A 25,053-nucleotide genomic window follows, 5' to 3' on the forward strand; every position below is an offset into this window, starting at 1 on the left:
ACCATGTCTTTGTTATGCGGTTGTTTACTCCTCCTCTATCTTCCACCAGTGAGGAGGTGAGCAAGCTCTATTCATGGGACAGTAATACTTGATTTCTGAGGCAAGGAGCTGCTAAAACTTGTATTTGAGGCAAAGGATGGGATAAAAAGGGATACAACATATAAATTATAATATTTTAAATGACATTAAGGATTTCTTCTTTGTTCCATAATTTTCCCATTAAGGGCTATATACCATTCCCTTATTGCTGCCCCATGTTAAACATGCCTATTTCACACCATGCTAATCTCACCCCACAGGTTTAGGAGTGAGTGTGCATGGCTTCTGGGGCTTTTTAGAATAAGAGCCATAGACCCTTATTGCTGGTCCTGAGGTGGCTCTCTCCAATCTGCCCTCTGTCATGAGGGAGGCACTGTTCTGTATGGCCTTTGCACGGCTGTGAGCTTGCATTTCAGTCCTGCCCTTCAAGTTTGAGGTGGCTCTCAACTTTTATCTCTTCAAATGCAGAAAAAGCCAAATAATTCACATTATGAAAGGACATATTGAATGCAAAGTTTAACATTTGTGTTTGGCACAGAATTGAGAAACAAATTAAAATAAAGCAATCCTTCTTTCCCAGCAGTAGAAAAGTATAGCATAACATGACTTTGTGCCTGAAATAACATTCTGTACTGCTGGCTTGTCAGTCATTATCTGATAAATTACTAGTTTGATAGATCCTGCCGAGAATTGGAAGTTTGACTGTGCATGTGCTGTAATTTATAAATATACTGTATCCTTTGGTAATACATTTACTTAGGGCGGGGCAAAACCCCCCACAGAAGCTGAGTTTTAGTGAAATTGGGCATAATATTATAATGTTGCCATGGCTCATCTGGAAGAGTGTAAAAAAGCAAAAACTATGTCTTCTTTTTTGACTCTTAAAAGGAATATTTCTGGCACCCTGCATTGTGGATTAGGCATGCAGCGCCTTCTAACAGTGGTGGGACTCATACAACACAATCTGCTGTGCCTAGGATCAGACATATAGTCATTATTCAATAAGCGTTTGGCCTTTGATTACTCAAGTAACTTTCCCACACAGGTGAACACTAGAAATTAGCAGAAACAAACATGCAGTTCAGTTTAAGCTGCCTTGCACTTGTGCCCCAAACTGACAGTGCACACTCTTATTTTTCTGCACCTTGTTTAACAATATTTTTTTTTAACTTCTGTGTCTTAATAAAGGCCACATTATAATTTTAATGCCAAGTGCATTTAAAAAAAAAATTACTTAGAATGCACGCTGGTAAAGTTCTGATTACTTTACAATATAGTAAACACAAAAACCCTTTTGGATGCCGTTAATTGCAGTTTTAATTTCATCGGAGCACTTGTTTGCAAAGAGATTCAAAAGCAATATGCTTCATTCTCTAGTGCAATAACACCCTAACTTTCTGTTTGCAAATGATATGACCAGTGCACCTTGGAACAATCAATATGACCTATGTAGAATGATAAGTTTTATGTGAAGGTGATATTGTTCTTGTGCAAGCATTTTGAAAAGCAAAATAAAGTGCCTTGGATGAAAGCTATGATCTGAATGGCTGAATCTAAGTAAATATCTCCCAATGGATGTACAAGTAAAGACTATGTAAAATCGTTTTTTCCCCCAGGTCACTTGCAGTCTTGCCAACTTTCACAATTTTATTGTGAGTTTTGCAATAGTTGGTTGTTTTCTTAAAGCCCCAGCTCCTGGAGCCATGAATTTATAAGAGAATCTCAGCTTTTGTTTGAAAAAGAGTAAGTTTCCAGCTGTCAAAGTTGCAGAGAAAAGCTTGAAAATGTGACTTGAAATATAACCTATTGGCTCAAAATTCAAAGGGCAAACAAAATCCCTCAGTTAAAAAAAAAAAATCTCATAATTTTAAAGCAAGTCTTATGGTTTAGGTTAGGGGACTTGACTAAAGAACTTGAACAGTTAGGTTTAGGAATACTGACTATATTACTCAACAAAAAGTATGTAAAGGATTTTGAAAAATACTATATTAATAAAAGAAAAAAGTTCCAACTTTTCAAACATTTTAAATTATGTAGGATACCAGATATTCTTCCTTTCCCCCATATGTGCTCAGATGGATAGTTTTGGCCCCATTCCTGCAATCAGAGCCTCGCAAACAAATTTCCATACCCATGTGGCAGCACCACTGATTCTAGTGGGGCTTTGCTTGGGCCTGGAGGTCTTCCTACATGGATCTGGATGCAGAGTTGGATCTTAAGTATTGAAAAAGATAACTGTAAAAGGCACACTTTTGTCAGTTTGAAAAGAAATAATCTGTTTCCTTCCCCTGCTGTTTAAAAACAAATAAACACCAACCAAAAAAAACCTACCCCAAAAAGCAGAAGATTCATCAAAGTGAAATATTTAATTAAACATCAACGTGAATTCAATCCTTACTGACTTGAAACATTGCTTCTACTGTGCCTCTTTTATCTTTTGTTAAATCAATAGTGCACTGCTGAGCAAACTGCTGTGTTTCAGTGTGCTCTCTTGCTTGTGCCACTTAAATTAGGACACGAAGAAACCCAAAAGTAATGGAACATTTAAAAAAAATCTGAAAAAAAGAATGTCATGGTTGAGGAGTTTGTTTACATTATTCAATAACATGAAGGATAGTATCTCTTCAGCCTTAGTGTGGGCAGGGGTAGCTCCAGGCACCAGCGCAGCAAGCGCGTGCCTGGGGCGGCGTGCTGGTTGCTGTGAGGGCAGCAGTCAGGCAGCCTTCGGTGGCATGCCTGCGGGAGGTCTGCTGGTCCCACGGATTCGGCGGCAATTCGGCGGCGGGTAAGCCAAAGGCGCGGGACCGGCAGATCACCCGCAGAAATGCCGCCGAATCCGCGTGACCAGCTGACTGCCCGCAGGCATGCCGCCGAAGGCCGCCTGACTGCCGTGCTTGGGGCGGCAAAGAACATAGAGCCGCCCCTGAGTGTGGGACTACGTCCCTCAGGGCTGCCTCCCTGGAGATGCTTCGCCTCTCTGGGCCTTTCTGGCCCCAGCTCTTCACCTGGGCCACCAAAAGAGTACAATTCCCCTTCTGGTGTGCATCAAAGTCCAGGCTACTTTCCCGGTGGCTGGTGGGGGAGACCCGGGCCCGCTCTCTACTCTGGGTCTCAGCCATCCACCATGTCCCTTTAAATAAATTGCATTGCTCCTACAATTCCCTGGGCCACTTCCCTGTGGGTCCAGCACATTCTTCACCCTTACCTTAGGGTCTTGTCCTGGTGGAGTCCTAGCAGCCAGCCCAGAGCATCATCCACTCTCCTCCAGGTCTAGCAAGGGACTGATCTCAGGCTGGCCCTGCAGCTCTTCTTATACTAGCTGGCTGGGTCCCGATTGGCTGCTTCCCCCACAGCTGCTCTAGGCAGCTTTGAGGACCTCTCTACTGCCCTTTTCTGGGGCTGCAAGGCCTCCAGCCGGGGGCCTCTGGACCTAGTCCATCCCATCACAGTCTTCCTATATTAGTGATAAAAATGAGAACTTCTAATATTTTAGTATTGCTTCTGTGTAATAGATATGTCTTTACATTAATATTAGAAAATTACAAATTATGCTTAATAGCCATTCTTTTATACTTAAATAGTGGTTGCCTGTGATATTAAGAACCAGACCGCAAAACCTTAATGTTATCAAAACAACTAATTATGCACTGTAAAGTGTGTGTTCAAACAGCAAGTTCAGTATAAGTTATTAACATGGTTATACTAAAACAACATTATGAAGAGACTGCTGTATACAAGAAGATTTTTGGTATTTACTGTTTTGCGGTAAGACTGCAACAGGGTTAAGAATAAAAGAATAGGTTACAATAATCTTGGGGTGAAATCTTGCCTCTATTGAAGTTAATGGGAGTTTTTCCATTGACTTCAGTAGATCCTGGATTTCGTCATTCATGTTTAATGCTGGCAGTGCCCTCTATGTTCCTCTATTCCACAGCTGTAGAACCCACTTCCTACTATAAATGTGTGCAACAGAATCCAAGATTTGTTTTACATATTAATCTTCCAAACATGAATCCACTGCAAAACAATATGGAATGCTGTTGTCTTGAGTTCTGAGTCCCCAAAAGAACATCTGTTGCAGGTCCACCTGTCCCTATTCATTTCAACGGTATATTAACTCTGTAACCTAATTTCAACATTAGCTGTTTCATTGAAGATCTAGAAAGCAGGAGTGGTACCTTAGAAGCTATCTGCCCGCATAAGTTAAAACTTCCTCAGGGACTCGTTAATGTGTGCCAGGGTGGCTGGCTTTATGTAGCCCCAGGATCAGGGAGGAAGAATGATAGTGGAAAGCTATCTTATGTCCCCCCGCCCTGTCAGTGCAGCATCAGATAAGTTACCTGAGGATGCCAGAGAAGAATTTAAGGCAGAGGGACGTCTAGTAGCTAGGACATCACAACAGTCAGGACTTGATGTGGCGGACATCTCATCTAGGATTATGGCCTCAGCTGTAACAATGAGGAGGGCTTCTTGGTTGCAGAAGTCTGGCATTGCTCCACACATGCAACAGACCACAGAATACGTACCATTTTCTGAAAAGGCGGACGAGACATTTCATTCTTTTAAGGATTCCAGGGCTGTGTTACGGTCCTTAGGGGCTTATACCCAGTCAGTTAAAAGGTGCCATATGTTTATAATGAAGGACAACAAAAAGTGCCGTGGCAGTGCTTTAATGTCGTTGCCCCTTTTGCCCACCCCCCGGCCGCGGCAAAAGGAGCAGCTGCCCCGGGGCCAGCGATTTAAAGGGGCCTGGGACTCCGGCCGCCGCTGCCATGGCCCCGAGCCCTTTAAATCGCTGCTGGAGCCCTGGGTAGCATGGGCCAGACAGCGTGGACCCCCCCCCCCCCAGCCCAGCCCCCTTCCGCCTGAGGCCCCACCTCTTCTGGGGGCTGGAGTCGGCCCCTGTACCTGCAAGTCTTCGGCTTTACTTTCACCCCTGGCCATGTGCATTACATGGACAACACCATTACATTTTCAATGCAACTGGTATTTCATGGAATTTTTTGCTTAGTATCTCTATAAACAGGAAGACTCAGCTACTTCCTTTAGACAAGTATTGCAGAGCTATTAAAATAACATAGCCTGCAATAAACCTTCCTTTACAAACTGACAATCTGTCTAGATCTCTACGCTTAACTCAAGCGTAATGCTGTTTTTCCATTTACTTTAGTTTACAGTGTGCTTAGTGTGTCTTTTTACTTTAAGTGTAAAACCTGCCACAGGATTAAATACACTACAGTTTCACAGTTCTACATTCTTAATTCTGCCAATAAAGTGGGAATGCCAGTGCTGTAAAAAAAGAGAGAGATACTCAAAGCCCAAGGGGAGGAGAGTTGCACTTCACCTTGCTCTAGATCGCCTCGCAGAAATGAGCTGTATATTTAGATCATAGCTAGAGGGTGCTTTCCGTTTACAACATAATAGCTATATCATGATGGAAACAACCTTTGAGGCAGTGTTAACAAGAGGATCTTCCAGAAGCAGTAGGTTTACTGAATGATTAAATATCTGAGAAATGTGGATCAGGGAATTAATTCTTCTGATGTTTGGATGAAATGAGACTGTGTTTGTTGTGGGCATGTGGATGTGAAGTTTGGAGGATAGCTGCAAAAGGAATGCAGGATTTGCTGACTGTCCTGAAGATTGAATTCTTTTCTCATATCCACAGAACTGGCATATAGCCAGGGGCAGCATAAATTTCCTTAGTTAAATAGGCATCGACCTTGACCTGAAGAAATACCTTGCTGAGACATTAAACAAGGGTCTTAACCATGGTGTTTTTTGTAATATGAAAATTGGGGTGAAGGATAGCTCAGTGGTTTGAGCATTGGCCCGCTAAACCCAGGGTTGTGAGTTCAATCCTTGAGGAGGCCATTTAGGGATCTGAGGCAAAAAATTGGTCCTGCTAGTGGGCAGGGGACTGGACTCAATGATCTTCCAGTTCTATGAGATAGATATATCTCCATATAAAAAACAAACAAACACTTCTCCACTTGGAATGGTACAGACACCAACAGCATCTTTTATGTAGCAGCAGAGCAACTTTCAAATGGTAATGACTTCTGGTCATACACAATTTGATCTGGTGGCTTAAAGGTGAAAGTTCTGTATCCCATTGCCAGTTCTCTGGGGTGATTTTGTTTTAAACAGTACATGAAAGTGTGATTTCTCCTCATTTAACTATAACCTACTTGGGTCCACCTCTCAGGTATAAGATTTTATTTTAAACAAGCATAAAAGTGAAGCTGGAGTGTAGCTATGAAAAAATGACAGAGCCTGAGAGAGATCTCATTTAAAAAAGGTCCTAAGAGTTTCTCTACACGTAGTTTCTTTAAATATGCATGATGGCTTACTTCCAATGATACGGATCACAAGTCATGTCTTGACATTTCACAATAGATACAACCACATTTTATTCAACATTTGCAAATGAATCGTGGTATCTGTTTTATTGTGACCATTTTGCTGTGAGTGCAGATAGAGCATGCTATTAAATATCTTTGTTAATGAAACAGATATGAAGCTCTGTGTAGATTCCTCTTGAACGACTTTGTATAGTATTCTGTGGCATCAGAAGAGTAGTTAATTTATGGACTGTACAGCTGTTACATGTGATGTTTCAGAATTGTATGGCTGTAAATGATATTTTGATAAGGTCAAACTCTGAAGTGTTGTAATAGTTTGTTTAAAGTGTGACACAGTGTGATTTTAACTCACTAGATAGTAGTTAAATTGAGTATATCATGCTTAAGATGTGGCCGTGAATGCACGCTAAGGGTAATAGTCACTCCACCTCCACAGAATCTAAATATTTGGGTTCTGTGCAGGTAGAGCATGGGGAGATTTGGGAGGCCATTCCCACTAACCCAGGCCTGTGATCACCAGAGCCAGTCTGCAATTTGCACACACTACTAGGACAACTGGTTCTTCAGAAGCACAGATTCATGACACCTACCCTGTTCCAACCCTTGCCAGCGCCCATAGTCATCTTTTGTGCTTGTCCTGTGCAGCTACTCACTCCCCTCCCACCTCCGGTGTGCCCACATGTGGGCTAGAGTTGCCAACTGTCTAATCACACAACTCCAAACACCCCCTTGCCCCGCCCCTGCCCCGAGGCTCCGCCCCATCCTGCCTCCGAGGCCCCGCCGTGCTCACTCCATCCCCCCTCCCTCCGTCGCTCGCTCTCCCCCACTCTCATTCACTTTCACTGCTCTGGGGCAAGGGGTTGGGGTGTGGGAGGGGGTGCAGGTTCTGGGAGGGGGCTCAGGGCTGGGGCAGGAGGTTGGGGTGCAGGCGGGGGGAAAGGGGTGCGGGCTCTGGCCAGGCGGTACTTACCTTGGGTGGCTCTCAGGCAGCAGCGCAGCAGGGCTAAGGCAGGATCCCTGCCTGCCCCGGTCCCGCGTCTTTCGCGGAAGTGGCTGGCACATTCCTGCAGCCCCTGGGGGGGCCAAGGGTCTCTGCATGCTGCCCACACCCGAAGCGCTGACTCTGCAGCTCCCATTGGCCAGGAACTGCAACCAATGGGAGCTGCAGGGGCGGAGCCTGCTGTGCCGCCAACTGGGAGCTGCCCGAGGTAAGCAGGGCCAGGGGGGATCTGCGCCCCTCCCAGAATCGGCCAGCACGTCCCTGCAACCCCGGGGGGTGGGCAGGGGGCTCCGTGCACTGCCCCTGCCTGCAGGCACCGCCCCCCGCAGCTTCCATTGGCCACAGTTCCTGGCCAATGGGAGCTGCGGAGTTGGCGCTTGGGGCGTGGGCAGTGCGTAGATACCCCTGACTCCCGCCCAGGGACTGCAGAGATGTTCCGGCTGCTTCTGGGAGCGGCGTGGAGACAGGGCAGGGAGGGAGCCCCACTGCGCCAACGGACTTTTAGCACCTAAAATCTCCCAGTTTGGCTTCAGTAGCCTCTGGGAGATAGAGCCCGATTCCAGGAGACTCCCAGCGAAACTGAGAGGGTTGGCAACCCTAGTGTGGGTCTTAAGAGGTTCAGAGGGCCTTGTGTTGGGCCTCTTTACCAGAGATTATTTTTATCCTGTAAGTAGATGTACCATCATTTTATTTCCTTTTAATCTGAGATTTTCTGATCCACTGAGCATCTAATGGGGTATTATACCGTACCTGATGACAAATGAGAGTCTTGTACAAACATAGACTTGGTCTTAGGTAATCAAACTGGTTTCACATTGCTATTGTTTACATTTAAATTGGCAGGTACAAATACATTTTAAGGATGGTACAAAAATCAAACATTGCAGTAGTCTATATTTTTACTAGCTGATAGAGTCCACATTTTATTTTTATTTTTATTTTTTTTGGTTTGCTGGAATTAAATTTGATTTGTTCTAAAAAATAAAAGTGTTTAACTTTTAAGCAATGTAGTATTTCTGGAAACCAAAAAAGTATTGCATTTTGAAATCACTTTGCATTTTTGCAGTAATCCCTCTTCCCCCTCCCCGCCACAATACACTGCAAATGGCAAGGTTTTTCTTCATGTTGAAATGAATTAAATAATCAGACTGTTAGTCATTTCCATAACCATAGCTTTGGAGTGACTAATACTATCAGTTACTAGTTTGTTTTCAATAATCTAACTTTTGCTAATTACTTTAAGAAAAATGAATATATTACTTAATATTATAATAGTGTATAGTTTAAAGTATATAGTAGTTGCCAAGATAAGACTTTAGAGTCTCCCACTTATGGAGAACTTCCGTGGGTGAAACAAACTTGGCCTGAGGTGAAATAGTAAGGATCTCTGGACAAAAATACAGAATTCTCTGGTGGTGATGCTGCCATTCAGGATTACCCCTGTTTGAGTGCCATTATGTTATATGCACTCAGGCAACCACACTATAGCATGGCAAATGTCATTAGCAAAAAATGACCTGGAATGCATGCCCAGAATAAGAGGCCATAAAAGAGATGCTTTGTCTGATGTACTTTGGATTTACTACATTTTAATTTTATCTTTTTAACTCATTGTCTTTCTTGCTTCCCTTCTATTAGATGTATTCTCTACTTCACGCACACCTTGCCGTCTATTTTTGTTCAATATTTTTATTATAGTAGCACCCAGAAGCCACACTCAGAATAAGGGACACATTGTGCTCATCACTGTGTAATTACGTACAAAGATATGGTGCCTGCCCTGAAGAACTTACTGGTTAAGAATTATTATGCGCGCTCTCTTCCATCCCTTTGTATTGCTCTTCTGCTCTATTTTGCGTCAACTCTTGCTTCCCTCATTGTGGTGACAGTGACATGAGTTTTATTAGGATCTTGCACTATGAAACTGTGTTGTGCTAATGCTTCAGAAAACATGATTTTAGTAAAACTCCATTCCAGTGCTGGGACCTTGAGTTGAAGCAAGAGAAGAGGAATGTTGGGCATCTGAAAATGCGTGATTGTAAGGTAGCTGAGCTTTTCTAGCTGACTTTTCCTGAGCAGTCTCTGGCACTGGGAAAACTTGGGGCCTCGGGTTAATGAAAGCATTAAATCCTGGAAGCTGTTCTTGTCCATTCTAAGTGACTCTTATTCACAGATGCCCTGCTGTGTTGTGAAAATATATTTGATCCAGCCCGTGAGCATGTTTTTAATTGAAATATATGTTTTAGAACTAATTACATTTGTTCGGTTATTTCTTGTGATTCCTCTAATAAAACAGGTTGATCAGTATTGCCAGGAAAGGGATCAAGTATATAAAATTGTTTTAAAGTTACATATTGGTTTCTGAAGTGAGAGGTTTTTTTCAAGAAAAGGGAATAAAATAGTCTAACAATCTTCTTAAAGCATTGGGTTGGTCAGTTATTAAAGAAATCACTGCTTTTCTGCCTTTCCACTGGGGAAAAGCAATAAAGTATATGGTAAAAAGATATATTCAGTTGCTGAAATGCCATATTTGGCTAGCATGAAGATAGGTCATCTACTGAAACACTACTGCTGCTAGTTGTGTGTTGAAAAGCTATTAGCTATTAAATGATTAAATAACATTGACTCTTAAAAAATTGAATTAATCGCTGCTGGTATGTTGCCATTCAAAAAAACCCAAACGCATTACATGAATCCAAATAATAGATCATTGCAAGGTTAATTATATGCAATTTATACATGCACTTTGTGTACCTCAGGGATGGACAAACTTTTTGGCCCGAGGGCCACATCTGGGTATGGAAATTGTATGGCGGGCCATGAATGCTCACACAATTGGGGTTGGGGTGCGGGATGAGGTGAGGGCTCTGGTCGGGGCTCCAGGGTGGGGCAGAAATGGGGAGTTCAGGGTGCGGGAGGGGGCTCTGGGGTGTGGTAGCAGGGAGGGCTACAACTGGGGGTGCGGGCTCTGGGGTGGTGCTGGGGATGAGGGGTTTGCGGTGTAGGAGGGGGCTCCGGATTGAAACCGAGGGATTCGGAGGGTAGGAGGGGGATCAGGGATGGGGCAGGGGGTTGGGGCTCAGGGTTGCAGGCTCCAGGCAGTGTTTACCTCAAGCGGCTCCTGAAAGCAGCGGCATGTCCCACCTCTGGCTCCTATGTGGAGGCGCGGCCAGGCGGCTCTGCTGCGTGCTGCCCCATCCGCAGGCGCCACCCCTGAAGCTCCCATTGGCCACGGTTCCCGACCAATAGGAGCTGCGGGGGCAGCACTTGGGGCGGGGACAGCATGCATAGCAGAGCCCCCTGGCTGCCCCTATACGTGGGAGCCTGAGAGAGGACATGCCGCTGCTTCTGGGAGCCACGCAGAGTGACCCCTGACCCTGTTCCCCGGCTGGAGTGCTGGAGTGGGGCAAGCCCCAGACCCTGCTCCCCAGTCGGAGTTCAAGGGCTGTATTAAAACGGCTGGTGGGCCGGATCCGGCCCCAGGCTGTAGTTTGCCCACCCCTGGTGTACCTGCTTGTGGTAAGACTGGTAGAGAAAATCCTTATAATCCATTAAAATGCAAATAAAATAAACAAACAGAAAATATGTAGCTTACTGGTGCATGAGAATGAAGCAAGTAGTTGAGTAAATTTAATGTAGTAAATTTCAAAAAGAGGTTGGGGGGGAAATCTACACTGAAGCCAATGGGGCCAGGATTTCACCCAGATTTATTTAACTACAGATGTTTTCTTCATTCATATTAGTTAGGATAACAGAGCAAGAGCACTTAATCCTCATGTTTGGTGGTACAAACTGATCTTAATAAGAAAGAATGTCCCACCGAATCATATACTGTTAAGTGCATAATGGTTTGTACTGTCTTTTCAAGCACCTGGAGTTGCTTATGTTCAGAGACAGGGTAATTGACTTGATGGATTATTGATCTGTTTTGGTATGTTATTTCTGTGTTCTTAATGTAGATCAGGGGTAGGCAACCTATGGCACGTGTGCCGAAGGCGGCACGCAAGCTGATTTTCAGTGGCACTCACACTGTCCGGGTCCTGGCCACCGGTCCGGGGAGCTCTGCATTTTAATTTAATTTTAAATGAAGCTTCTTAAACATTTTAAAAACCTTATTTACTTTACATACTACAATAGTTCAGTTATATATTATAGACTTATAGAAAGAGCCCTTCTAAAAACGTTAAAATGTATGACTGGCACGCGAAACCTTAAGTTAGAGTGAATAAATGAAGACTCGGCACACCACTTCTGAAAGGTTGCCGACCCCTGATGTAGATACTGATGATAATATCAGTTTGCATGTTACAGTAAATTGTGTTCCTGCTATATGCATAACCTATTTTATTCCTAATTTTAATCTACTTTATTTATTGTGTTAGGAAAAGACTAGTACTTTTGTAACTTTTCATGTAAAATAATATTTTGCTTTTCACTATTTCATACTGCATATTGCTTTTCATACTGCCCAGATAGTCACTGAGAAGAGATTGCTTTGATTTTGAAGCACATTATGTAATCATAAAGTAATATTTTGGTCAATATAATGTAGTGTCTTTATACATATTAAGTCAAGATACTTGAGAGAGGCGCAACCCCCCCATTCTCCTCTCCCCAAAACACCCATAAGAACGGCCATATTCGGTCAGACCAAAGGTCAATCTAGCCCAGTATCCTGTCTTCCGACAGTGGCCAATGCCAGGTGCCCCAGAGGGAATGAACAGAACAGGTAATCACCAAGTGATCCATCCCCTGTTGCCCATTCCCAGCTTCTGGCAAACAGAGGTTAGGGACACCATCCCTGTCCTTCCTGGCAAATAGCCATTGATGGACCTATCTTCCATGAACTTATCTAGTTCATTTTTGAACCCTGTTATAGTCTTGGCCTTCACAACATCCTCTGGCAAGAAGTTCCACAGGTTGACGCTGTGTTATGTGGAAAAAATACTTCCTTTTGTTTATTTTAAACCTGCTGCCTATTAATTTCATTTGGTGACCCCTAGTTCTTGTGTTATGAGAAGGAGTAACTAACACTTGCTTATTTATTTTCTCCACACCAGTCATGATTTTATAGACCTCTATCATATTCCCCCTTAGTCGTCTCTTTTCTAAGATGAAAAGTCTTTTCTAAGATTAATCTCTCCTCATATGGCAGCCATTCCATACCCCTAATCATTTTTGTTGCCCTTTTCTGAACCTTTTCCAATTCCAATATATCTTTTTTGAGATGGGGTGACCACATCTGCACACAGTATTCAAGATGTGGGCATACCATGGATTTTTATAGGGGCAATATGATATTTTCTGTCTTATTATCTATCCCTTTCTTAATGATTCCCAACCTTGTGTTAGCTTTTTTGACTGCCACTGCACATTGAGTGGATATTTTCAGAGAACTATCCAAAATGACTCCAAGGTCTCTTTCTTGAGTCGTAACAGCCAATTTAGACCCCATCATTTTAGATGTATCGTTGGGATTATGTTTTCCAATGTGCATTACTTTGCATTTATCAACATTGAATTTCATCTGCTATTTTGTTGCCCAGTCACCCAGTTTTGAGAGATCCTTTTGTAGCTCTTCGCAGTCTGCCTGGGACTTAACTATCTTGAGCAATTTTGTATCATCTGCAAATTTTGCCATCTCACTGTTTACCCCTTTTTCCCAGATCATTTATGAATATACTGAATAGGACTGGTCCCTGTACAGACCCCAGGGGACACCACTGTTTACCTCTCTCCATTCTGAAAACTGACCATTTATTCCTACCCTTTGTTTCCTATCTTTTAACCAGTTACCAATCCATGAGAGAACCTTCCCTCTTATCCCATGACTGCTTACTTTGCTTCACAGCTTTTGGTGAGGGACCTTGTCAAAGACTTTCTGAAAATCGAAGTATGCTATATCCACTGGATCCCCGTTGTCCACATGCTTGTTGACCCCCTCAAAGAATTTTAGTAGATTGGTGAGGCATGATTTCCCCTTACAAAAACCATGTTGATTCTTCCCCAACAAATTATGTTCATCTATGTGTCTGACAATTTTGTTCTTTACTATCATTTCAACTAGTTTGCCCGATACTGAAGTCCGGCTTACAGGCCTGTAATTGCTTGGATCACCTCTGGAGCCGTTTTAAAAAATTGGAGTCACATTAGCTAGCCTCCAGTCATTTGGTACAGAAACTGATTTAAATGATAGGTTACAGACTACAGTTAGTAGTTCTGCAATTTCACATTGAGTTCCTTTAGAACTCTTGGGTGAATATCATCTGATCCTGGTGACTTACTACTGTTTAGTTTATCAATTTGTTCCCAAACCTCCTCTAATGACACCTCAATCTGGGACAGTTCCTCAGATTTGTCACCTAAAAAGAATGGCTCAGGTTTGGGAATCTCCCTCACATCCTCAGCCATGAAGACTGATGCAAAGAATTCATTTAGTTTCTCCACAATGGTCTTATCGTCCTTGAGTGCTCCTTTAACATTTGGATCGTCCAGTGGCCCCACTGGTTGTTTAGCAGCCTTCCTGCTTCTGATGTACTTACAAAAAGTAATAGACCTTTTTTTTTTTTTTTTTTTTTTTTTTATCCTTGGCTAGCTGTTCTTCAAATTCCTTTTTGGCCTTCCTAATTATATTTCTACATTTCATTTGCCAGAGTTTATGCTCCTTTCTATTTTCCGCACTAGGATTTAACTTCCACTTTTTAAAGGATGCCTTTTTGTCTCTTAACAGCTTCTTTTACTTTGTTCTTTAGCCATGGTGTCACTTTTTTGGTTCTCTTATTATGTTTTTTAATTTGGGGTATACATTTAAGTTGAGCGTCTATTATGGTGTCTTTAAAAAGTTTCCATGAAGCTTGAAGGGATTTCACTTTTGGCACTGTACCTTTTAATTTCTGTTTCACTAATCTCCTCATTTTTGTGTAGTTCCCCTTTCTGAAATTAAATGCTGCAGTGTTGGGCTGCTGTGTTTCCCCCCCCCCCCCCCCCCACCACAGAGATGTTAAATGTAATTTATATTATGGTCACTATTACCAAGGGCTCTAGCTATATTCACCTCTTGGACCAGATCCTGTGCTCCACTTAGGACTAAATCAAGAATTGCCTCTCCTCTGGTGGGTCCCAGGACTAGCTGCTCCAAGAAGCAGTCATTTAAGATGTTAAGAAGCTTTATCTCTGCATCCGTTCCTGAGGTGACATGTACCCAGTCAATATGGGGATAGTTGAAATCCTCCATTATTATTGAATATTTTATTTTAGTAGCCTCTCTAAGCTCCCTGAGCATTTCACAGTCACTATTACCATCCTGGTCAGGTGGTCGGTAATATATCCCTACTGCTACATTCTTATTTTAGAGCATGGATTCATAGATTCATAGATTCTAGGACTGGAAGGGACCTCGAGAGGTCATCGAGTCCAGTCCCCTGCCCGCATGGCAGGACCAAATACTGTCTAGACCATCCCTGATAGACATTTATCTAACCTACTCTTAAATATCTCCAGAGATGGAGATTCCACAACAGATTACTATCCATACAGATTCTGTGGTGCAGTTTGGTTCATCTACGATTTTTACTTCATTTGATTCTGCACTTCCTTTCACATATAGTGCCACTCCCCCCACCAGCATGGCCTGTTCTGTCCTTCCGATATATTTTGTACCCTGGTATTACTGTGTCCCATTGATTATCCTCATTCCACCAAGTTTCTGTGATGCCTATTATATCAATATCCTCATTTAATATGAGGCACTCTAGTTCGCCCATCTTATTATTCAGACTTCTAGCATTGGTATATAAGCACTTTAAAAACTTGTCACTTTTTAGCAGTCTGCTATTACATAATGTAATTGAATGAGACTTCTTTTTCTTTTGACTGTTTCTCATCAGATCTTACCTGTATTTTACATCTTCTAGCCTCTCCTCCTTACTAGGACATAGGGAATCTCCATTAATAGATTCTCCCCTAAGGGATATCGCTGTCCGAACCACGTACTCCTCCGCAGCAGTCAGCTTTCCCCTAGCCCTTAGTTTAATAACTGCTCTACGACCTTTTTAATTGTAAGTGCCAGCACCCCAGAGTTAAATAATAGCAGAGAGGAGGAGAAACAAAGTAAGAGATGATTGTTAAGAGTGAAAAGCTTTGAAGAGCTGGAAATGAAAGACTATGTGGAGAGCAAAGAAATTGCAAAAGAGAAAGCTCTTGCACTAGCAGTGGTGAAATTGTTTGAAGCAACAGATTAAGGACCCAGCTAGAAGGGTGGAAGCCACTTAAGGGGCAAAGTTCATGAGAAGCAGGACCACGTCCATGAAGGTTTTAAAGCCAAAGAGAGCAAGATTCGTCTGGATCCTGAAATTAATGGGAAGCAGGTGGATTTGCATGAATACTGGGATGTAACTGTTCATGCCATTTTTTATAATGAACACATTGTATGGTATCAAAGATCATATTGCAATGACTGGCATCAGTGCCGTGAGTCAAGTCAGCAATATCAGATGATATGCAAAAGGGAAGATGTATATCACACTAGCTATAACTTGAATATGTTTATGGCAAATATTGCTCCTCTTTGCTAGGGTGACCAGATGACAGAGGTCAAATATCGGGACGCGGGGGAGGGGAGGGAACGGTGCAAAAAAACAAAACAAGCGGGCGGCGGAGCAAAACAAACAAACAAAAAACAACTGCCAGAGCACAGGAAAAACTGAGAACCCACCGGCAGCTCCACCCCCCCCCCCCCCAGCTTGCCTCCGCTCCGTCTCCACCTCCCCCCTCGGGGAGGGAGGGGGCAGCACGCAGAGCCCCCCCCCACCAGAGGGACCTGCCAGGGGGCCAGGTGAGTCCCAGGCAGTGCTAGCCTTACCTGGAGTGGCTCCCAGGGAGCATCCAGCAGGCAGGTCCTGTCCCTCTGGCTCCTAAGGTCGGTCGGGTCGGGGGGCGGGGACAGGGGCGGGGGGCTCGCTGCCGGCGCCTACAAGCCCCCCCGCCCCTGCAGCACACAGTGGAGACCTCCTCGCCGTCTCTGTGCGTGCCTGGGGAGTGGGGCTGCAGCACTCTGCAGGCTCCTGCCGGCCGGCGGGCAGGCAGGGGGCTGTAGCACTCTGCAGGCTCCTGCCGGCCGGCCGGCGGGCAGGCAGGCAGGCGCTGGGAGTTCAGCTGAGCTGCCTCAGGGCCCAGGAAGTGCCGGCTTGCGTCCTCCACCAGACGGTCCCCCGATATCGGGACAAAGTGCGTCCCGACCAATGTAAGGCTCAGGATGTAGGATTCTTCGTGTGCAGCTATACTCGGAGAAGGCTCTTGCACAATGTGGTTTTGAAGGTATAGCAGGTTGGGGGAAAGCTGGAAAGTGGCCAGTGGATTAAAAACTACAAATATTCATTAGCAAGCCCCATCTCCAGTATTGTGGTGTTTAGGGGAGCAGGGCAGAGTGGTGGTCATGGAGTGGTTTTGCTATCATTCCTTGCAGAGTATTTAATTATTCTCACTGTCCCATCCATCCACACGCACTGAGTGCATAGAATTTTTGGAGTCCTTATATAATTAACCATCAGACACCTACAATGGCATAACCATCTTGTTGACCAGCATGGTCAATAGTCAGCAATAGTAAGCAAACCATTTCAACAATAAACAGTTTAAGACAAGGACAAAAAAGTGTACTGTTTTACTTCAAACTTTATTCAAAATTATATTCTGAGCTCTATATTCCAGTAGTATGTTTTGCTTCTTTAGTACCTCAGGAAATATACTTTTTGCTCTGGTGGGTGGTAGGTAGGGTTACAAACACTCCAGGATTGTCCTGGAGTCTCCAGGAATTAAAGATTAATCTTTAATTAAAGATTATGTCATGTGATGAAACCTCCAGGAATACGTCCAACCAAAATTGGCAACCCTAGTGGTAGGCTGTGAGCTTAGTTGGAAATACCGCATTAATGTAGCTTCATAGTGGGAGATTTTGTTGTTGTTTTCTTTTAAGAAATCCCTCTTCATCAGAACTAAAAATCTTTTGTGTCAAAGGTCATACATCTGGAAACATTAGCATTTAATTTCCCATATGCACAATACAGGCTCTTAGTTGCGTCCTGCAAGAAGAATTCTGCCTTTATCCTAGAAATCCAACAATCCAAAGTTAATTTATTGTTTAAAGCCATGTTTCAGTTGGGTGTCTCCTGTTTATCACGTACAATTAGTTACATTTTATGATCATCAAGAGCAATTCTAAAGGTAGGGATTTGGGTCTCTTTTCACCTCCCCCCTCTATTCTGTACCACTTAGCAAACCCAACCATCTGTTTGTTGGCCCAAATATAGTATTCTGAATTTCAATTTTGCTTGTTTTTGTTCTCTTTAGTGATGTTACAAGAAACAGGGGTGGAGTAGGGTTTTAAGTGATTCCCTGTCTCAGTAGTTCTCCACCATCCAGTTTCTCGGGTGATTTCCCATTCTGCCTTCTGCTTACTGGTGCAAGAGTTGTGTAGACTTGAGTGTCCTGGTGACAGCCCATCTGATTTTATGTTTATTTCTGTTTTAATCTCTTATAAGGTAAATTCTTTCCTTCCCCAAAGGGAAGCTTTCAGGAGTTGCTACAAGGCACATATTTTTGCTGGAATCAACTAGCTCAGGGAGTTTGAGTTTGAAAAACATCATCTTGTGTATTATTTTTACTTTTAAGAATGTGCTGTCACAAACTCTTAAAGAACAATTCACATTAGAGGAGTGAAAGATGTTCAGAGCTCAGACAGTATCACATGCCTATTGCCTTTTGAATGGTGAGACTTGACCCCAGCATGCTTTTGTTTCTGATACCCCACTCTTTTTATTCTCTCTTTTGCTGCAGGTATTTAACTTTTGCCTTTCTATGGCTCTGCAAAGCTTTGAAAGTGCTAGATTATTTAAAGCATATCAGAGATATAAGGGAAAATATATGCAATATGTAACCACCGATTCCTTTGTTTTGACATTTATCTTACTGTATTCATTCTGCCAGTTGGCTTCAGGCACAGCTACCAAAAGAATGAGCACATGTTGCATTCATTAGTTCTCATCTGGCTCTACTTGGTTTTGCAAGACAGACAAAAGCGTGGTCATATTAAATAGACTGTAATGCATTTGTAATATGAGTTCTCTCACACTTAATGGAATGATAGCATCGCAAAAGCAGCTAGTTTTTAAACTAGGATATTACACTTAAATTTATTGCAAAACAGTGCATATAAGCATATTGCCAGTGGTATCATTACTTTTAAATTTTGAGAGATATGGTATGAAAATACCAAAAATTGGTATATCACTTCCATTTTCTCATGCATTGTTTGTCTGCAGTTAAAATTTTTATTGATTGTAATACATGAGCAAACCCAACACTTTGGGACAGTAAGAGTTTTCATTTACACTGTTTTTGTTTGTTTTTCCAGTTATTTAAAATTCAACATTGGAAATCCTCATGGTTAGTTATTCTTAACTTTAATTGTTTATTCAGGTCTATGTAGGTGAATAAAAATTCAGTTGTTGCTTTTTTAATTTTGTGAAAATTAATCTGAAAAACCTGTGGATTAGCACACATTGAGGACAAGTGGCAGTATAGCTTAATCTGAAGGAGAAATAGCAGAGGTACAGGTCTCTAAATTAAGAGCCCAACTTTATTCCTGTTGATTTAAATGGGGGTAGGAATGGACTCTAATTGTGTAGAAACAATAGCCTTTTTTTCTCTTTTTCTCCTTATTTTGAAAACTAGTTAGTAAGAATTCTGTGAATTCCTCAGACTTTTGCTAAAACAGAGGTAACAGAGTTGTAACATTTGAGATCTTTAATTGATAGCTTGTGCACTGTGACAAATTGTGTAGTGCATGGCTTAGTGAGTGCCTTTATTATTGTATTTCTGATGTCTGAGATTTAGCCACTCCCTGAAACAGTCTCAGATTTTTGTCTGCATCCCACCCCCTTTTGCCTCTCTCTCTCAAAAGCAGAAGCTTTCCTCTTGCTCAGAGTGCAAAGAGAGGCAGAAGGAGGAGACCTATCTTAAGGAGTTTTTATTTGTGCCAACACAGAAGTGCTTTGTGGTGGGCCATCTGGACTGGGAGGATTTCCTCAGAATTCAAAGTATGCCGTCAGATTTACAGAGCTGCAATTTGCTCTGAAACTATCTGGGAAGGCAGCAAGAAACGTAGACACAACTGGTTTTATAGTACTTGTAACATAGGTGACAAGAATGGAAGACAGCTTGCCTTGTCTTGCTTCAGTGTGTGATTCCTCAGCACTTATGAACTTCTGCACTGGTAAAGTATATCTATCTTTTCTTTACTGGGAATGCCAGTGCAGTCTCTGAAAATTCTTATGAATCATGACAAAAGAAATCTTGTGCTAAAGACTGCTAAAATGAGTTCCAACTCTTTCTTTGCTGGTCCCCTTAGCCCACACCAAAAAAAAAAAAAAAAAATACGCACAAGTAAATAACATGACAAATATTTATCTGCATATATCAGTAACTCTGCACCCTCATTACAGCCAACAAGGTGTGCTTATTCAGAGATCAAGATAGCTTATTATAATGTAATTTACAGAACAGAATGCATAGTGGCCTTGAGAAAGTAAACAAAACAACTTTTTACTAGTGTACATGTACAATATAAAATACTTAATAGAGACGGAATAATTAAACTAAAAGTTTGATGGAAAATACTCTTGGCATTGTGACTTTTGTAGTGTGAATACCCCCCGCCCCCCGAAAATAGCATGCTAGATCATAAAATGTATCACAATGATTTTTTTCCTTTTAAACGGAGAAATATTTCAAATTAATATATGATCTATTAATATATGATCAAGCCTTTCACTGAGAAATGCTTCAGAAAACTGTCTATTGCAACTTCAGCATTGTATTAAAAAATTAAGTAAGCCCCTGCAAGAAAGTTTTGATTGCATCGGGCTCCTGTGGCAGGAGGCAGTAAAGATTCATTCACAATAAGTAGTTAAAATAACCACACATGCTGATATTTCAAGTATGTTCAATGCTGTATTTTTGTTTCTGCATGGCATGGCATGTTCTCCCCACAAACTTAACTCTGTCTTTCTCTTCATTTTTAACTTTGACTGAAGCTTTAGTAAGAGTAGCAAAAACTTTCAACACGAACTTCCTTTGTTTAAGCAATTGTTATCAAACCAATCTGTAAGGTTCCTGCTCTTTCATAAAGGAGTTTTGAGATAGATCTTTAATATTCTGAGACAAGACCACTGAGACAAATTAGAGGAATGAAAATACTGCTGGGTAGTCAATAAATATATACTCATCCCAAAATCACATATCCCTCACTGAAAAAAGTACTGCTGTGCTTACTGATTCATAAAGGACAATTTTCATATGAGTACAACAGTACATGTACAAAATCACATGCTTTACAGCCTTAAGATAAAAGATGAACAGGAAATGATTAATTCCATATTTTAACTTTTTTTTTTTGACATTTCCCAAATGTAACGGTAAATGCTCAGAGCAGTAGATTTCAATGCATGTTTAATTGGTAAATTCCTAAAATGGGAAATCTACTGTACTTTATCTGCTGCAGAATTCAAAGCATTCACCCACAGTTAATCAGAATGTAATATTAAGATGTTGCAATCAGAGGGGAATGAATTGGAAATTAAAAAAATACTAGTGCTTCTCATAATCCCTTGCATTGTTACACAATCCCAGAAAGTACAGCAATACGAAGAAGGCTGCTGTTTAACTCTTTAAGTACCTGCAGAACAGAAATCAAAGGGCACTAAGTTCTATGGAAATACTTAGGGCCATATTTGGCCATCCTTGTTGATGCTGAGTAGCACCTTATTCAGCAAAAACTCCCATATGTTTTTATGTTCCTTAGTAAATAAGGTTTTAATAATCCTCCGAAAAAATTCAGGTGTCATCTCAAGCTGGTGATTTTTAAAGGCAAACATGAAATTCCAAATTGTGAATGTGTCCGAAGTTTACCTCACTGTTAATCTTTCTAAATATTTCCATCCTAATGTGTGTTGGAAATATGTGCCCCTTTCTACCTTCGAACAACAGCAATTTTAGTTTTAATTAATTGGAAGCAGGAGACTACAAAAGGATCATACTTGATCCTGTAGTCTAAGAGAATGCCTTGAATCTTTAATGTAAATTTACATACTTTGTTAAATGTAAGTTAAAGTCTCTAATTAAAACAAAAACACAAATAATAAAACAAGGATCTTATAATCCAATTTTGTATTGGATCTTTGTCATAATCAAGGTTTTAGCCCTCATTGGACAAATTAACTTACCATTTGTTTCTATATGTATTCTGTGGAACATAGCTTCCACTTTGCAATTTTTTTTAAAAAAATTGTTCTTATGAAATTTTATTATATAAAATTTTGGAAGGAGTTTGCTCTGTTTTGAAAATAAAGCATTTCAACTTAAGTAACAAGCATTTTGGAGAAGCAGCTGCTTCTTCACAGTTTTAAACTGCGTTGCCATTATAAGTCATATTTTTGATCTTCCCCCTAAAATTGTCTCCTTGGTATAAATGCTTAACAACTCTGAAATGCTTTTTTAAAAAAACCACAACATACATTTTAGATACAAGGTGCAAAAAACATTGGTCTGATAACGGTGGTTGACTCACGCCTTATAAGAACCTGACCCTATACAAGGGCTACTTGCATAAACAAGATTTGCAGGACTAGGATCTACTTTGTTTGGCAAAACTGCCACTGATGGCAGGAGTTATGTCTATGCAAACTTTTGGCACTCTGCTTTACCACTACCTGTAATTGTTTTCATGTTGTAGTTGTGACTGGCAGAAATGAGTGGGGGAGGGAGTAGGGGGAAAGGAATTTTCTCCACTTATTGTGGGGAAATCCTGATTTCCATTTCCAGATCTTATAGTGCATACATTCAAGCGCTCATCCCCTGCTTTCACTAAAAATAGATTCCTTCATCATGAATGAGGCTAAAGAGTGGAGCACTTGCATATCCTTTATAGCATGGGTTATATCACATCACACCTGGCAGAGAAGCTTATTCAAATTTAAATTACTTGTGCTAGACAGAAGTAGCGGCAATTTTTCCGCAAATGTTTGGTTATAAGGATGGCTTTTATAATTAAAACAGTGTCAGTGTCCCTGTAATAGCATCTTCAGAGAGAACTTGGCTGTAAAATTAGCTCTGGGCTGATATATGTTGTTTCAGCCCAGGATTGAGGTTTTCGTTTTGTATCAGAGAAGATAAATTTACTTGCAAGCAAAATTAAGGAATTAAAAAAAATCCAGCAGTGAGTGTGTTATTGGGGTCTGAGTAGTTGAAATTACATTGTAACTTTTTTTAATGAATGTAAGCAAATTCTAATGACACTGATTGCTGTGCAGCTGTTTTTGGAAAGATGGATGACCTTAGCCTATCCTATTGTCTGGAAATATATATATTTTAAAAGAGTTTACTTAGGCCTTGGCTATTCTGGGGTTTTACCCTAGTTAGATCCATCAGAGCCTACCAACCAGTAGAAGTACACTGGTTTAAATTCCTATTTTAAGCAGGAAAAGCTCCATTTTGATTAATAGAATTCAAGGCCAGAAGAGATCATTGTGATTGTCTTGTGTGATCTCGTATATAACACAAGCCATACAACTTCCCCAAAATAATGTATGTTTGAACTAGAGGGTATATTAAAAATAAAATAAAATAATCCAGTTTTGATTTTAAAATTGCCAATGTTGGAGAATCCACCACCAACTTTGATAAATTCTTCCAGTCATCCTCAGTGAGGGTTAATTACCCTCACTGTTAAAAGTGTATGCCTAATTTCCGGTCTGATGTCTAGCTTCAACTTCCAACCATTGGCTCTTGTTATACCTTCGATCTGGTGCAGCGAGCACTGGTTTCAAGCCGAGGTAAGCTGTGTGGATGCAAATCGTGGCTTATTGCAGATTTGGCAGTTTACACTAGGGTTTGGCAGCTACTCTGGCAACTGGCCAATGATAGGTAAATCTGCAGTGTAGACAAACCCTTAGAGTGTGGAGAAGGGAGAGAGAGGAGGAATTGAAGAGAGTGCCCAGAAACTCTAGATGTCATATCTCTCTTATCAGTTGCTCCTGATTCCAGGAGAGCTTCTCTTCCCCAACATAAGGGAGAAGGGGGTTGTTGTATCCATGTTTCCTCTATTCTTTTCCTCTCTATAGCTTTCAGTAATTGAGAGTCTGGTGTGTTGGAACTGGGAGGGAGTGTTGTGTGGAATTGGTTAAGGCAAAGGGGCTGTGAGATAGGTTCTCTGTGCTCTAGTGCTGGCTATACTATTGAATCGCTGTGTGATGTTGGGCATCGTCAGAGAAGAGGCACTTTCATAGATGCTAAGTAGTAGTATTTTACAGTTCTTCCATGTGTGACTGTTACTCAGTTAGCTGGGGAATAGTCTGCTCTGTGCTATGATACCAGTGGAAAGGGAAAGTTATCTCAGCTGAGGTCATTCCTTTGTGCCAAATTGCAGCCTAAAGCAGTCGAGCTGTATGGAGTCACTCTACCCTTGGGAATGGACAGTTGCACACACTGTGGAATGTCTAATGTTGCATTTTGCAGTTTCTGGAAAGGGAGCAGTCTTTGTGTCTCCATCACCCAGGAAATTCATGGCAATTCTCTTGGCCAGCAGATATGGAATTAATTTTTTTCTGGCTAGGACAGCAAAAGTAAAGATAGAATATTCACACTTATTTTTAATTAGACATGGATATGACTAATATTGTTTTAATGTTTTTGATTTTTAAAAAGACTGAAATGTCTCAAGGGGATTTTGTCTCCCCGCAGTAACTGTGAATAAGTGTGTTTTGGGCCGAGGGAGGTCCTGCGATGGTAGAGGTTAATCCCCTCCATCAACCCGTGGAGTGGCACTAGAGTTACATCACATCTGATACTGTAGCCCATGTCAGGTTCTGCTCCTACTCAGTTACACGAGGGTGCATGACTGGCTGATACACACAGGGATGGATCACCTGATCCTACTGCCCAGACACAACAGCACTAACAGAGCTTCTGCAGAGCTGAGCTCTTGTGGCACACATGAGGTGTGGACTACATACACAGATTTTACAAATCTTGCACACAGTGGAACTGTATGTGGCTAAGTGCCCCTCTATAGGCTCATAGGAAAGGATGAGATTTTCCCTTTAGTAAACTGTAGAGAGCTTTAATCAAGGTGGAGGAAGATCGATCTACGATAATTTGTGATAACCTAAAGTGTTTTCAGCCATTCATGTTTCTGGACTATGTTTTTGAATTGGGCCTGCCAAACCAAAATGGATTCAAAATGCACTTATACAATACAGACAGGAAGTTAGAGCTGAGGAAAGTGAGTCAGAACCAATATTTGGTATTAACTGTTAAATATGTAACTTAGGGTGACTTTAAAACCATCTGGACAGGGTTGGTTTTCATATAGAAAGGTAAATTGTACTCATGAACTAAGCCAAAATCCATAGTGATTTAAACTTTTCTCAATATGTGGGTTTTTGTAATATTTTATATGAATCATTAATTTTAAAGTATATTATCTGTCTTCGCTTTCTGTTTTTAAGTGTGTAGTACATCTTAATTTTTAACATCAGACTTTTACATTTATTATCATTACTATTACAGTAGTGTTTAGAGTAGCGCTGATGTGAA

The 25,053-nt window shown here is 41.5% G+C and overlaps 1 protein-coding gene across 1 annotated transcript in view; it reads left to right on the forward strand.

Annotated features, from left to right (window-relative positions):
* Nucleotides 1-19,608: 19,608 nt before the first annotated feature.
* The window catches only part of EML4 (EMAP like 4), a 156,444-nt gene continuing 150,999 nt past the window's right edge, over nucleotides 19,609-25,053 (forward strand). Inside the window, exon 1 of the mRNA XM_065402276.1 lies at nucleotides 19,609-19,675. Coding sequence (XP_065258348.1) covers nucleotides 19,609-19,675 — 67 coding nt within the window. The remainder of the gene's footprint in view (nucleotides 19,676-25,053) is intronic.

The sequence above is a fragment of the Emys orbicularis genome, chromosome 3 (assembly GCF_028017835.1).
Source record: "Emys orbicularis isolate rEmyOrb1 chromosome 3, rEmyOrb1.hap1, whole genome shotgun sequence".
In the NCBI taxonomy this organism is placed as follows: Eukaryota; Metazoa; Chordata; order Testudines; family Emydidae; genus Emys; species Emys orbicularis.